General features: G+C 43.1%; 1 protein-coding gene across 3 annotated transcripts; it reads left to right on the top strand.

The window, feature by feature from the left end:
- The first annotated feature begins 2,844 nt into the window (after nucleotides 1-2,844).
- Nucleotides 2,845-16,093, top strand: LOC127302864 (achilleol B synthase-like). 3 transcript variants are annotated; one of them, XM_051333549.2, is made up of 18 exons: nucleotides 2,845-3,149; nucleotides 3,830-4,027; nucleotides 4,115-4,204; nucleotides 4,364-4,555; nucleotides 5,042-5,126; nucleotides 5,215-5,381; nucleotides 10,094-10,282; nucleotides 10,402-10,515; nucleotides 12,787-12,909; nucleotides 12,998-13,120; nucleotides 13,325-13,423; nucleotides 13,832-13,888; nucleotides 14,218-14,264; nucleotides 14,358-14,501; nucleotides 14,588-14,765; nucleotides 15,339-15,419; nucleotides 15,501-15,584; nucleotides 15,764-16,093. In XM_051333549.2, exons 1-18 carry the CDS (start codon nucleotides 2,952-2,954, stop codon nucleotides 15,899-15,901), a joined length of 2,307 nt encoding a protein of 768 aa, XP_051189509.1. In that variant the 5' UTR covers nucleotides 2,845-2,951; the 3' UTR covers nucleotides 15,902-16,093. The 3 variants fall into 3 exon arrangements, with proteins under 3 accessions (XP_051189509.1, XP_051189518.1, XP_051189524.1); XM_051333564.2 differs by lacking the exon at nucleotides 2,845-3,149 and adding an exon at nucleotides 3,156-3,289; XM_051333558.2 differs by lacking the exon at nucleotides 13,325-13,423.
- Nucleotides 16,094-16,200: the final 107 nt, after the last annotated feature.

Below are 16,200 nucleotides of genomic sequence, written 5' to 3'. Positions count from 1 at the left end.
TATATATATATACATTGTCCTAACTATCTTGTTGTGTACGCTATTATGCAGAATGAAGCTTAGGGAATGCAGAATAAGGAACATCCATGATGTTGGGTTCATTGACCCACAAATCGTTAATGGATATGTGTTAAAAAAATCACCCCGCCGACGTGGAGGAAGACCTGTGGCGGTTTATTTCAAAGCAGGAACTCAAAAGTGATATTCTATTTCCTTACCATTTTGGGTGAGTGTTTCTGTCTTGAGCACATTCTCTTTTGTTTACTCCATGCATGGTATGTGGCTAATCGATGTGTTATGCATGACTGTGCATGTATCGTGTCCGCAGGTTCCACTGGATTCTGCTAGTAATTCAATTTCACGACTCCACAGTTCTCGTCCACGACTCTCTGAATCTGGATGCAAAGCTTTGGACCGACATGAGAAAAATGATGCAGAAGTAATTATTTTCATTCATTTGCGCTCTATATCGATCGGCCTATTTCGTTCATTTCCTAATATCAAGTAACTAATAACTCTCTTGTTCATTTAATTTTCTTTGCGTCGTAGGGTTTGGAGACGGTTCGTAGATGAAAAGGTCGGTGAATTCATAAAAGAGCTACAATTTAAAAGGTCAATGACTGGGACTGGGGATATTCAGCCACCGGGTACCAATCTATGTGGATACTATGTTTGTGAGATGATCCGGAGATACACCTCTGAGCGGGTTCCGTGTGAGAACAATGTCAAGAGGAATAACCTCCGGAAGATGCTTAGTCCAGAAGCTCGCTTCCGACCACTTCAAGAGGAACTAGCTGGATGGTTCGTGAGGGAAGTCATCGATCCTAAAGGAGAACACTATGTAGAGGACGTAGAACTTCTGATGCAGTAAATTATGTATGGAAACTTGTTCAAAATTGTATATGCTGGTCATCCGATATTGAATATATATTGTATATTCCTCTTGAATTCTCTTTGGTTCTAATTTCAAATTTGTTTGAAATTGTACATTTATATGCATGTATGTAGTACCGTAGAATATGTGAAACTCCTTCAAAATTAAAATAAAACACAAAAGAAATAAAACAATACAAATTAAAAAGAAACCAGGTTTAGGGGGGGGGCTAAAACCCTAAACCTGCGGCGGCCTTTAGTCGCGGTTGGCCAGGAGAACCGCGACTAAAGGTCCTCCGCCCCGACCGTCGCCTGGCGCCCACGTGGACGGGTAACCAACCGCGAATAAGGGGGGGGGGGGGGGGGGGGCTTTAGTCCCGCATGTTTAATACCGGTTGCACAACCGGTATTAATGGACGTTCCGAACCGTGACTATTGGCCCTTTTTCCACCAGTGGACGTTCCCGTCGACAGCGAGGCGCTTGTGGTGACTTCATCAATTTCAAGATCCAATCCGCCGGCTCAGTCTTCGGGAGGTGCTCATAGGGGTAGGGTGTGCGTGTGTGCGTTCATAGGGGTGAGGGTATGCACGTGTATATGAGCGTCTGCGTTTGTACCGTGTTTCAAAAAAAAAAAAAAACCGTGCAAGCCCCGATCGATCGATCATCGACCAGCCAAGCTGCCTGCACACCGATGGATGTACACGTGCTATTTGTCGTTTGCACGTACGGTCGGTCACGTCTTCAATTTTCTTTTCGAACCTTATCACGGAATTACATGTTTTGTGAAATTTGTAGCGACACCTGGAACAATGCATGAAGGGCCGATCAATAGGCTATATTAACATCTACTCCCTCCGTCCACAAATAAGTGGACGCGTGTGGTTTCCAAGAGACCTTAAACTTTTTGTAAAAAAATTCCTCATTCCTTCAATTAATCTGCTCATTAATCAAGAAGATGCTTTGATTTAGGCGCTAATAAATGTTGTGCATGCTAGTAACCAATAAAACAACATTGAGAAACCAAAAATGATTAATGTGGGCTGGAATCAAGGTATGCACTAGGGGTCTAAACGTAAACAATATACCAAAAAATCTAGATGTACACTTATTTGTGTATTTCTTAGAATGCTAGATGTGCACTTAACGGAGGGAGTACTCATGAATGGAGTATGCGGGATAAAATATCACTCGCCGCTGGCTTCAACCATGTACACACCTATGTAAGGTCAATGTTTTTCATAGGCTAAAAAGACTACATTAGAAATGTTTGTCTCTTAAGATATACCAGTGTTGTTGAAGTGTATAAGTAGATTGCCTAGTTTTTTCCATTAGTTTGAACTTTTGGTTGCGTTGGCTAATGCATGAAGCTTAACATGGTACCAGAGCCCAGGATCTCGAGTTCGAGTCCTGACTTTCGCAATTTATCCTAAAATTGTTGTTGCCCTCTCGAAGTCCACGTAGAGCTTGCTTCTGACTCTACAAGTGTTGACTTGTCTTCATGTCTTCCCGTCACACGTGAGGGGGTGTTGGAGTGTATAAGTAGATTGTATAACCCTTTTCATCAGTTCAAACTTTTGGTTGCGTTAGCTAGTGCATGAATCTTATCAAGTACCTAACATGTCGTGCTAAGAGCGTGAAATGATTTAAAAGAGAAAACGACGGCACGACGGTACGACGTCGTGCTAAGAGCGTGAAATGATTTAAAAGAGAAAACGACGGCACGACGGTACGACGTCGCCGCTCCACATACCTATCAGTGCTTGTTGCGTGTCCGAGCAGAAAAGAAGTCAATAATGGATGTGTGTGGCAATTAACACTGTTGTTGGCTGTTGGCTGTTGCACGAGCGAATGTTGATCGCACCTAGAGGATCATATGCATTTGTAGGCCGGCCATACTTACAGCTGCGCGGGCACTATACGTGGCAGCACTTGGCGCCAAGCTCCTCGTCTATTTAAACACGCCTGTGCAGGGACGTGTATGCGTCACTAAGCTCAACAAGCTGATCCCAGAGAGCCAGGTTTTTCTTACAGTACGCTAAGTACATACAGTACGTAGTCGTACGGAGCGGCCGGCGACATGTGGAGGCTGAAGGTCGGGGAGGGCAGCGGGCCTTGGTTGCGGTCGACCAACGGCTTCCTTGGCCGCACGGTGTGGGAGTTCGATACCAGCGCCGGCACGCCGGAGGAGCGCGCCGAGGTGGAGAGGGTGCGACGGGAGTTCGCCGACGGCCGGTTCCGGCGCAGGGAGTCCGCAGATCTCCTCATGCGCTTGCAGGTGTACTAGTAGACATATTATTGACCATACAGTAAATAACTAAAAGCACTTTTCGCATAGCTACTTCGGTAATTTGGAGAGAACATCCAGGGCAGGAGCCAAATCTATAGATTTCATGCTATACAATCGCCGTACATAGGGTATGTGTTACTTCCTCTTTCTTAAAATAGGATGCCTATAATTTTGTTAAAATCAAACTTTTTGAAGTTGAACCAATTATTCAGAAAAAGTGCTAAGATTTATAATCTTAAATTAATATTGTCAGAACAATGATGAAATATATTTTTCGTATCATATGCATTTGGTATTACATTTGTTTATATCATTTTTCTATATAATTGGTTAAAGTTTAACAAGTTCGACATTGACACAAAAGATTTTTTTTAGGGACACAAAAGAATTACACCCATCATGTCTTATGAAATAGGGTGTGTTCGACAAAATGATTACTAGTAGTAAGTACCCATTCCAGGGTACTGTTCCGTTCATGAACTGAGTGTGCTCCATTCATGAGGAGTAGCTAGAGTGGGTGTAGGAAGTTGAAATTAGTGAGGCAGCCAACCAGCAGCTAGCCCCCCTATTGAGTGAACGTACTATTTGCCGGTCTAGCTTTAAATCATCTCCCAAACATACGATCGTTTACAAAATAAATTTAACCTATTAGATGATGATTATTACAGTATGCGAAACAAAACAACCAAGGCGAGCAGCACTGTCGCTTACCACCAGTGAAGAAGCTTGAGGAAAAAGACGAGGTGACGGAGGAGATGGTGCTGGCGTCGCTGAGGCGAGCCCTGGACCAGTTCTCTTCGCTGCAGTCAGACGACGGCTGCTGGCCCGGGGATTTCAGCGGGATCATGTTCATCATGCCCGGCTTGGTCCGTATTACACCAATTTTCACCATCTTACTAATATATTTCATATTCGAGCCTAAATATTAAAAAAATCTTGGCTGGTAATTGCAGTTATTCGCTTTGTACGTCACCAGATCACTTGATGCCGTGGTGACGCCGGAGCATCGACGAGAGATTTGCCGGTACATCTACAATCATCAGGCATGGCACCAACCATGCATGTTCCGTCTTTTAGAGAGATATATAAACACATGCATGTTGATAACTTGATATAAGTGTTTTTTGTGCACTGAATTTCTCTGCTCACACGATCTGTAATACAAATAATAACCTTTCTTATATGTCTATTTGTTACTGTAGAACGAGGACGGGGGATGGGGCACCCTGATTTTAGGGTCGAGCAGCATGTTCGGCACATGCTCAAACTACATCACCCTGAGGCTCCTCGGCGAGGAGCTAGATGCCAACGTGGCGTTGACACAGGGGCGTGGCTGGATATTGTCCCACGGTGGCGCAACTCTTGTGCCGCAGTGGGGAAAGATATGGCTCTCGGTATGTTTAACATGTATATATATAATAACATCACAACCACAAGCATCATGCACTAAATCGGTAAAATAATGGGGGAGCATGTGCTTCTTTAAGAAAAGCCAAATTGGTAAAATAATGAAACTACAAAATTGTTAAGCAATTCCTTTTATAAAAAATATACATGGCCGTGTATTTAGTTTGGCTGCAGCTTTTTCTTGAGCATCTGTCTTTTTTTGAGATGGCAACCATGTCAAGAAAAAACTGTTGTACAAGCATCCAGTTTTCTCCGCACATGGCACAACTTTGTTCCATGAAAATGTACACCTATATGTGGGGCATGGACATATATTTTGTGCAGTTTCTTTTATGATTTTTAAATATTAATAACATCATTTATTCCATCCCGGGAGCATATGCTCTTTGAAGCTGGTTCAAATATCATTCCTAATAATAAGATCACTTTGTAGTTGTATATACTTTATTTGAGTTGATTGTTAATTATTGTAGATACTAGGGGTATATGACTGGTCCGGGAATAACCCGATCTTTCCCGAGCTATGGCTAGTGCCGAAATTTCTACCATTTCATCCAGGTATATAACCTCTAATGATTAATTTGTTGGCACTTTTAGATAAATGTTTTGATGATTTTCATAAAAGAACCCCTTTAATTGTGTACAGGGAAATTCTGGTGTTTATGTCGAATGGTCTACTTGCCCATGGCCTATCTCTACGGGAAGAAATTCGTAGGGCCCATCACGCCAACGATCTTGGCGTTAAGGGAGGAGATATATGACATGCCGTACCACAAGATTGACTGGGGCCAGACTCGCAACACATGTGCCAAGGTATTTGTCCACAGACTCCTTTACTATATATAACTTTTTTTAAAAAAAAAATCATGGTTTGGTCGTTGGTCAATTAGATTAGATCAAATGACCTTACCTTAATTTTACACTCGCAAGCATTGATGTTTTATTTTCATATGAATCTGCAAGAGTTATTTTTTTCATTTAGACAAAGAGTTAAGGTTATGCTTTCTGTTGAAATAGATTATTTTGAATGAAGTTATGTGTTATGTTGAAACACACAAACATTAAGAGAAGAACGCACATAAATTTTAATGATGGTTTTAAAAAAAGATACACAACCAGTCTCAGGCTCGTTCCCCTCTCACGCCCGCGTGGCGACGGGGGAATCCTACAAAATCCCACCGCCGCCGGCCCTCCCCCACCCCTCCATCCTCCTCTCGCCGCCGCCAGAGGGCGCAACCAGGCAAAGATTGGTTGTTTGCCGGCAGCGGCAGGTTCTACTCGTCCCCTTGCGTGGAGGAACGGCGGGGGACGGATCCTCCATGGTGTGGGCATGGTGCAGTCATCGGGCACCACGGCGTGGTGGCTATCCAACATGTGGCGCCGTGAGCTGCGGCGCGCGGCGCACCTGGAGAAGCGATGGCGCGGCGGACGGCGACCTGGGTGGCGTCCTGGTTGTGGTGATGGTGGCCTCCGGCGGCAGGCCATGCTCGCAGTGGAGGTTTGGGGTGGGACGGGCCGGATTGGGTGAAAACCCTAGGTCGGTATTCTCCTTGCCCTCCCCGTGATCCTGGCTGTTGCCGGTGGAGGGCCGGCTGGTGGCAGAGCGTTGCTTAGGCTCCGCGTTACCTCGGCCCGCCTGGGATGGTCGGCGGCGTTTGGGGCCCAATCTGAATAAATGGTGGCGGTACTAGCGTTTCTCTTGTGCGAAGCTGAAGACCTGCCTGAAGCATGTCCGTCTTGATCTGGCCAGAGTGTCGAGTTTCGGAAGGCTCCGTCGATGAATGTAACAGCGCATCTATTGCCTAGAGTTTGCTAGATCGGGTGGTATTCGGTTGTACGCACCCATGTTTTTATTCCGACCGTTTGGTTTTGGAGGGAGCGGCGTGAAGCTCTGTTCTTTCTTCCCATCAGGTGACATTTTGGTTCATGATAAAGTCAGAGGCGGAGAATATCATGATGGCTGGATTGGAGGACTACCAATGGAGGTTTAAGTCTCTACGCTGTTAGGGGACTTGCTTGATGTTCCGGGCTTCGTAGCAGCAGTATATGAATTTGGGGGCGGCAGCACAGGTGCAGTTCAGAGTCTTTAACTTTCAGGGTGAAAATCCAAGGTCTGGCTTTAATTGGTTGTGCCTGCAATGACCTTGTTGAGGGCATTGTTTTGAGAGCGGGGTCGACTATCTTCAGGGCGAAAACCTAAGATATTCGATCGGGCGATGACAGCGCTTGTGCACTATTACCTTCTTGGAGGCGTCGCTTCTGGAGAGTCTGAAGTTCATGTGTTGTCTTTGGTCGTGGATGTATTGTTGTTGCTAGGACTAGAATGCTGTTGCGGGACTTTTATTCTTTAGTTTCTTTTTCTCTTTTCTGGTTGTGTGCATCCGTACTACCATTAAGGTATTGTATTGCTGCAGAGGCTAGGTGTATTTGGTATTTCTGATATTAATATATTTTCTTTATCGAAACACATTTAAGAGAAGAAAATGGGGCTTGGCCATAGCAGGAAGCTTAAATGGGTTAGTATCACATTTCTCAGCTGTGATTGAATGGAATGTACCATGTGTCGCAACTCGCAAGTGAGATTATCACAAATAGGCCATCCTTCTTTTGGCTAGTCTAGTGGATCTCGTCGGTTCGAGCGGACTTAGCCGCAACTCAGTGAGGCGGCCTACTGGTAGAGCCGCATGCGGAGGCGGCCATGATATGCCGTGGCTCCGAGTTGCCGATGGCGCATCCCCATCATCTGCGTTCACGTACCTTCCCCCTCCCTTCCTCTCCTACTCCGCCACTCTTTCTGTCAAGCTTCATGCACTAGCTAGCGCAACCAAAAATCTGAACTGATGAGAAAGACTAGGCAATTCACTTATACATATCAACACCCCTCCTCACGTGTGATCGGGAGAAGAGAAGAAAAGGTCATCACGTGGAAAGAAGAATAGTACATGTATGAATGATCGTATACACGGCGGACATAGGGGTGGGCAAATAATGCAAAAATCAGGACTCGAACTCGAGACCCTGTGCTCTGATACCATGTCAAGCTTCATGCACTAGCCAACACAAACAAAAGTCTGAACTGATGTAAAAGGCTAGGCAATCCACTTATACATATCAACACTCTCTCATGGACAAACATTCAATTAAATGGAGCCTAATTGTCTTTTAGCTGCCACCAAATCTCTCAAAAAATAATTATAAGGTCATCTCCAATGCGGTGATGTATCGCGTCCTCATGAGTATGAATGGGTCATCGCGACCAAAACGAGGCCGAATGCGGCAACGCAAAAGTTTTTGGTCCGCCGCGAACCAAAACCGACCCAAATATGGGCTTGCTTTGCGCGTCCGCGGACAGAGCGCAGACGCTCGGCGCGGCCTCCCACGTCCGCATGTCGGTCTCTGAGGGCCCACCTATCAGCGGCAGAGCGACCCCGCTGGATCTCTGCTCCGCGGGCGCGGCCAGAAGCGAACACTGGCGGCAGAGCGGCCCCGCGGGCCATATGACCGATAGGGCGCACCTGCCGCCGGACCTCCTCAACAACCCAGCTTACACCGAGGGATCCTGCAACTGGGACATGTGGTTAACGGCGGAGCACGACACGCGCCGTCACACCTTCTTCGTGTCATGTGTGCCACCGCACGATCCATTGGCATCGGCTGAAAGCACCGTCAGAATGCCGTCCCGGCGTGCCCGCGCCCTTGTGATCAACAAGCCGGACCCGGTAGCCGCCGCGCTACCGCCATCGCCCGGAGAGGAAGAGGAGGACACCGACTTCTGTGCCGCCATCGAGGTGTCTGACCTTGAGGATCTGGCGGCCTTGCCGCACCTCTTCGAGGTGCATTGCTCTTCCGCTATCGAGGAGACGGCAAGGCAGGCGCGGGAGGATGCCAAGGCGCAGGCCTTCCACGAGATGGCATGGGAGCAAGAGGAGGCCACTTGCCGTGCCGCCGCGGGAGGAGGAGGAGCGCCACGCCCGGCTCTTTTGGGAGGCACACCAGGAGGCGGCCGCGGCGGCCCAGCGGGAGAAGGAGGCGGCAAGACTGGCGCGTCTCCAGAGGCCTGCCACCTCTCCGCACCCGCAGTTACAATGGGAGGAGGCGCTCTGGTCTCCTTGGTCAGAGTCCCCAATGGCATCTGCTGCCTCAAGCCGCCAGGGCCGCTTCCCGATGGAACCGACCATCATCGCCATCGAGAGCTACACCATTCGTGTGGACTACTGGGAATAGGTCTTGCACCAGCGGTGAGCGGTGATCGGCGAGTGGCATTGACCTCCAAACCCTAGCTAGGGTTTGGTTTATATTTTTTATTTTAATCTTGCCCTCTTAAGGGCTTTATTTTGTAATATGACCTGATTAAGTGCCTATGTCTAATTTTTAACTATGTTTAGTTACGGTTTTTTGGTCAACTAGGTTGGGTGCCCACGTTGGGTGCACCCCACGATGCAAATGGCCAGGCGAACGCCGGCCTCTCCTCTCATGTCCGCGAGGCCACGCAAACGAACCAAATAGGACACAAAAGATGTCATATTTGCTCGCCCGCGTTGGAGATGGCCTAAAGCATAGTTCATTTTCCTTTCAGGTTTCACTGAATCGTAGAAGGTGCAATGCATTTTTGTATAAGGAAAAAAAAATCTGATTCTAGTGAAATCCATCAAAGAGGAAGAAAGCATTTCCATACCCTAGGGGTGTGTTCGGTTCCAGAATCTAGAGGAATGGGACGGAACCGTTTCGCACCTGGAGCCCGTTCTCGTGTTCGGTTCGGCAAAGGAACGGAACGAAGTGGTTCCCCGAAAGAGAATATTCCTCAAATATGCGGAACGGCCTCGTCCGGCCGAATCGGTGGAATCGCGAGGAACGACTCGCTAATGCCGAAACTAATCTCTATCTCACGCTCCCTCACGTAACCTCTCTCCCCTCAGCCAGGCGCGGCGGCCGGCCAGCACGAGACGACGGCCAGTGCGCGGCGGGAGCCCAGCCCGCGGAGGCGCCCAGCCCGCGGCGCCAAGCTTCGCGCTGCGGCGCCCAGCCCGCGATGGCCAGCACGCGGCGGCGCCAGCACGACCGGCCGGTGCGCGGCGGGAGCCCAGCCCGCGGCGGCGCCAAGCTCGCGGCGGCGCCCAGCCCGCTGGAGGCCAGGCACGAGCGGCGGCCAGGCAGGGCACGCCGTGCTCCTCCTCCGTTCATGTTAATTTTGGCCTGAGTTGACTTTGGTTTGCAAAAAAAATCATGTTTAGCTTATGTTAATTTTGGTTTGGACAAATAAAATCATATTTAGGCCGTTCCGTTCCACCGTGGGATTCCTGAACCGAACAGAAAACGGAACCATTCCGTTCCTCGACTTTTTCTAAACCGAACACGGGGTCGGAACCATCCCATGCCGTTGGAATGGAACCATTCCGTTCCATTCCTTCCGGTTCTCAAACCGAACACACCCTAGATTCACTACTCGAGAACAATTATATGATAGAGAGATAATGTTCATTTGTTCTGTTGTTTAATCTTCCATGTTCTGTTCTGGGTGATTTCAGGAGGATCTTGTGTGTCCACGCACAATGTTGCAGAATGTTGTGTGGACTTCACTGTATAAGTGTGTGGAACCAGTGTTAAGCAACTGGCCGATCAACAAGCTAAGGGAGAAAGCATTGAACAATCTCATGGAGCACATCCACTACGAGGACGACAACACACAGTACCTCTGCATATGTGCCGTTAACAAGGTAATGTGTGGTCCGAATTCTTGGTCTCCTGCCTAGATGTAGGGTGTGCCATTTATTGCTTTGATATCACAATTTAAGTGTGTTACTTAACTTTCGTCACCATGCCGGCTGATGCTTAGGCTCTGAACATGGTCTGTTGTTGGGCTGAAGATCCGAATTCAGACGCGTTCAAGCGGCATCTAGCGAGGATACCTGATTTCTTGTGGCTCTCGGAAGATGGCATGAAGGCACAGGTGTGCCGCTTCGATTTTCATGCACTTTTACTATGTCAGTGTGCATTTTTTTTTAGTTTGTTATGTTACCTTTTATGTAATCAAGTGATTAATGGATGCACTTTCCTATCAAATTTGAACAATATATTCAGCCTGTAACCTTCCCCTATTACTACTTCCTTGTAACGTTCCGGAAAATATTCCAAATTAGTTTTGTTTGTCGTTTTGTTTTTCGCGTCATCGTGACGTTATCTGCATATTTTTCGGGCATATTTTCAATCGCGAAATTATTTTATTAAAAACCCTATTTTTGTTTTGCTAAAATACCCGGCGAATTATAACGTCACTCCGCTCTTCTCTTAATTTCAAAATAAAACGAAACAATATTTTTCGGTCCGTTACTTTAAATAAAATGCTTTGCTAAAATTGTTTTGTCGTTTGGTAAAATAAAAGCGGGCGAAAGCCTGACAAAGTTTTGGTCCAAAACTAGCCCAAGCCCACCTAACCCTTGGCCTATTTAAAGGCAGCCTCCTTCCCCTTTTTCCTCCTCCCCCTCCACTTTCCCCTCCCTAATTCCAGATCTGAGATTCACTTCTTGTTTGGTCACCTTCTTCCCCAAAATCCCCACTTTTCTTCACCAAAATTTCTCCTCCATTTCTTTGACCATCGGTGTGCTTCTCTCCTTTGCCTCGCGTCAGCTTCTCGCGCAGCACTGCAGTCCCAGTAGCAGAGCAACAGCACACCAGCGCCACGACATCCCAAGCGATACGCGTGACCCAGCAGCCGTCCGCCGTACGCACCAAGCCGCTGCTCCCTGGCCGCCCCTGTCCTTGCTCGCCCGAGCCGCTCCCGCCAGCGCAGCGCCGTACCAAGCCGCCGCACCTTCCCGCATGTAGGTATAGCTAAACAATGAGTTAATATATAGACATAATAACCTTGATGTTTAGCCATGTAAAAAGGGATCACAAAGTGTATTGGTGCAATCATAAGTTGATTGGTCATGTTGAATATTTTCATGAAGGGTTTGTCATTATCAGATAGATGAAATCATATAACACTATGCTTAAAAAACACCTTTCCTTGTTTCACTTAACTACTCACAAATGGGAGGGTGCCATCTTTAATGTATTAGAAGTATTTGGGAAATACGTACCATGTATTATAGTTCTATAACCACTATAAATAATATGTTAAATAAAATACAAATTATGTGGCATAAATTTTAATTTCATCGTGCGTCATCATTATACTACAACCGTAAACACCATATTAGTAGATCATATTTACGTAATAGTAATATTGTTGGTAGTTTTATGTGAAATTTGATTATTATGTGTGGTTAAAGTTCATATGCTGCGCGTTCAAATTAGATGTATACTTACAGAAGTATAAATTGTGTGGCGTAAATAATTTCAGGGCCCACTATAGCAATACCGAGATAATGCTTATGCATGTTTTGAAAACCCATCGATTGTGGTTTTTAAAAAATTTATGTCCAAAAGATCAATACAAATACGAAGATAACCATCATATACTTAGTATCACAATGTGTTCACAGTCTTAGTATCACATTTTGTTGTGGGATTCCAAATTGATTGTCTTTTTTTCATCGATGGCATTTCATGTGTAGCCTTCTAAACTTTACTATTGAAACTTGGAGTATGAATATATGGAGTGCTCATAAAATATATATTACAAATTTTTATTTCGGTAATTTATAGCTTACAAAGTAGAACCGGCCTAATTTGACTTATAATATATTTGTTCTTTTCACACTCAGTTTCAAATCAAACACTTTATATTAAAATTTAGAGATTACATATGATGGTATTTTATATAAAAATTGAAATTATGTTATAATATAACTTCAAATCTATGCATTTCGCAAGTTTTATTTGTTGATTACGAAAGTTGCTGCTAAATCGGGTTTACAAGATGGGACAACCATTTCTTATTATTAGTGAAAAATTTGGATTTAAAAATTATTGCTTGTAGTTACTCACAGGCGAGTAAACGTTTACCAGATTTACATATCATCCATGGTCTTTGTTAGCCTAGGTGTGTTTTCCAAAGATGTACGGATATGGTGATGTGTATGTGTATTTATCCTTATTACTAAAAAATTAGAAATATGTAAATTTGAGAGACAAAACCTCAAGGATAAATTATGTTTCCATTTATTTATTTTAAGTGTCTTTATTCCAAAATTAGAGGACCCAAAGTAAGATTTTTAGTATATAAATAATAGATAGTTATTTATTTCTAAATAGATAGTTATTTAATCCATGATAGGTGTATGATGGCGTTCAGAGCTGGGAGACGTCATTCATAATTCAAGCAATTTGCGCTACAGATCTCGTTAGCGAGTATGGTCAAACTCTCAAGAGAGCCAATGAATTCATGAAAAAATCACAGGTTCTTTGTCACCTTCTAATCATTTGAATTGTCAAAGTAAGAATTGTTGAACATAAAATTAACACAATGTGCATGTGCATACATGAAGGTTCTTTGGAATCATCCTGGCGATGAAAGTTACTCACATCGCCACAGATCGAAAGGTTCATGGACCCTTTCGAGTGCGGACAATGGTTGGACTGTATCAGACACTACTGCAGAAGCACTTAAGGTTATTACATTTTTATTTAGTTTCTTGTCCTAATATCAAAAGGTAAAGTTTGTTATTTGCTAGTAAGTAGTAAGTACTATCATATAACCTTACTTAATAAGTAATATCCCACAAGATGATACACTAACAGAAAGCTCACTTTGTAAGTTGTTTATTCTCTTAATTTCTTATATGCAAGAAGACCTTACATAATTTCATTTACAGGCCTTACTTTTGCTGTCAAAGATCTCTAGCAACCTTGTCGGTAACCCAATAGAAATCGAAAGGGTGCATGATGCTGTTGATTGCCTTCTATCTTTTCTGGTACAAATTTTCCAAATCAATTCATGCAACATGAATGATTTTGCAATTTCTTAGCATGTGTTATTATATCTATGAAAATTGTAACAGTCTTAAATGGTTATGTGTATGTATGATAAGAAATTTCAAATGTTAGTAGTTATGTCTAGTGAGGAGATATGAAACAAATCTATCCTACAAAAATTATGGTGACACCATGTATCTAAATAATTTGGCAGCCTTAGTTTATGAATTTTGCAAAATCAAAATGCATTCACAAGTTTGCATAATGTTCCGGCATCTTTAGATAGTAATTAGGAGATCTGATAGTTACTATCACGCATATCATGTCCGTTTAATTTTTTTCCATATTCACTGGCATTGTTCTAAGGTGTGAAGGTCTGGTTAACAACTTACCATTATTCCTTGTAGAACAAAGATGGTACCTTTTCTACATATGAATGTAAAAGAACTTCTGCTTGGATAGAGGTAAGATTTTACAAACTTCTACTCTTGTCTTTATGAATGTAGGGTGAACCATCAAGATTATAGTGACCCACTATTTCAGTATTTCTTACATCCTAACATTTTTTTTTATCTTGTCGTTGCTTCATTTGTTACAATATCATGACATTTCTCCCATATTAACAAACTTGCAGCTCTTAAATAAAATACTTATGCCATATATGACTGCAAATATTAATAGATTAATTATTTTTGGCATGTTTTGATGGTCTTATATTCAATAATTTACCCTGCATGAGTCATATCCCAAAAATTTATAGCTATGTGCTAATGTGTTCCTTTTGATGATCTAGGTCCTCAATCCTTGTGAGAGTTTTCCAAACATGATCGTTGATCATCCGTAAGTGATGCGTGCAACAAACAGACAATTCTAATAAAACTCTTTTCATTTGAACTAGAGAAACAAACTCATTGCGTATGATTAAATTGGCAGATATCCCGAATGCACTTCATCGGTTCTTCAAGCTTTGATGTTGTTCAAAGAACTAGATTCTAGTTACCGTACTAAGGAGATTGCAACATGTATAAAAAACGCAACAACATTTATTGAGAACACACAAGGAGAAGATGGTTCATGGTTTGTCATAGTCTTGTGTTACTACCATACAAAAAACATTCTTGCTTCTCTTTAGAAACTCCATAACACAATAAGTATTTTGGCAGGATAGGAACTTGGGGTGTGTGTTTCACCTATGGAGCCTTCTTTTCAGTTAAAGCATTAGTTGGTGCTGGAAGAACATACGAGAATAGTTGTTCCATCAGGAAAGCATGTCACTTTATATTATCAAAGCAGCTCATTACTGGTGGATGGGGAGAAAGTCATGTATCTAATGAAGCAAAGGTAAACACTATTTGTTTTTTTATTGTTTCTTTCATTTATGATTGCTCATAATAAAAATATATCCGTTTGTGGACAATATTGCTTCCAGATTAATTTATAAGATGCACTCTGTTGAAATTGTGGTTAATAAGCATGAGGTTGAATTGAAGGCATCGCTCACTGGATTCATCTTATATATATGGAACTTCTATCTTAGCATGTTATCATTCCATTTCATAAGAAACAAGCTATGCTCCATTATAATTTGATTCAATACTCCCTCCTTACCACAATGTAGTGCATATTAGTTCTTCAAAGTCAAACGATATAAACTTTCGTAAAGTTTATTGAAAAAGAATCAATATGTACAACACCAAAATATATATTGTATTAATATACATCATTATGAATCCAATAATATTAATTTAGTATTATACATGTTGATACTTAAATTATAGACTTTACATTACGTGACTTCAAAATACGTATACACACTATATTTTGGCAAGGAGGGAGTAAAATATTAAATTATGTTTCTAATTATCAATACTACATGTTTAATTTTCACTAAATTGTACTCCGTTATGAAAATAGGTGTATGTAAATATCGAAGGTGACCGTGCTCATGCAGTGAATACTTCTTGGGCAATGCTGACTTTAATATATGCTGGACAGGTACGTTCAATACGTCTAATTCAATTGTGGCATGAATATGATGTTTATCAAACTAATATGATTTACTTACTTGCATACCAGATTGAACGAGATCCAACACCATTGCATCGTGCTGCAAAAGAATTGATCAATATGCAGATGGATACAGGAGAATTTCCCCAACAAGTAAGTTCCCTTTTGATTTGTGATAACACCATTATGAAAAATTGTTAGCTTCATTTTCGGTTTCAGCGGTTATTTGATAGATGTTGTGTTAGAGACTTTGAAAAATGTCGTACAGTATGATGTACCGATATTAGATCATCCATAGGGACTATGTAACTGTGCTTGCGTTTTGATGATAGGAACACGTTGGATGCTTCAACTGCTCCCTTTTCTTCAACTACCCCAACTACCGCAACTTGTTCCCCATTTGGGCTATTGGGGAGTACCGGCGTCATCTTCGTGCGAAAAACATAAATGGGGGTGCATACTCATCATGAGGAACATGTGTTTAACGTTGCATGAACACTCAATCTTTAGCTTCAAAATTGTTGCCAAGAACTTAATTTGGTTATATCTCCAAAAGATGTATCAGAAGGGGGTTTACTTTCTTTAGCATATACTTTATGAAGTAATACCGTAGTGCTTTACTTTAAATCTTGATACCCATAAGATAAGTTGGTGTTGTGCTATATCTTTGGGAAGATGCATACATAGAGGGTTCACTTTGTTATGAAAGAAGCATATACATGATCATTATAGCACCTTCACTTGACATGATCTAAATAGTACATAAGTG

The sequence above is a fragment of the Lolium perenne genome, chromosome 5 (assembly GCF_019359855.2).
Source record: "Lolium perenne isolate Kyuss_39 chromosome 5, Kyuss_2.0, whole genome shotgun sequence".
Classification (NCBI taxonomy): Eukaryota; Viridiplantae; Streptophyta; class Magnoliopsida; order Poales; family Poaceae; genus Lolium; species Lolium perenne.
The sequence above is the reverse complement of the archived record's forward strand: the minus strand, read 5'-3'. Positions and strand labels throughout refer to the sequence as shown.

Excerpts from the sequence above, each read along its gene's own strand:
- LOC127302864 (XM_051333549.2), top strand. The coding sequence starts at position 2,952 with ATGTGGAGGCTGAAGGTCGGGGAGGGCAGCGGGCCTTGGTTGCGGTCG. Across the intron at positions 13,121-13,324 it reads CTACTGCAGAAGCACTTAAG|GCCTTACTTTTGCTGTCAAA; the intron begins GTTATTACATTT and ends TTTCATTTACAG. Across the intron at positions 14,766-15,338 it reads ATGTATCTAATGAAGCAAAG|GTGTATGTAAATATCGAAGG; the intron begins GTAAACACTATT and ends TTATGAAAATAG.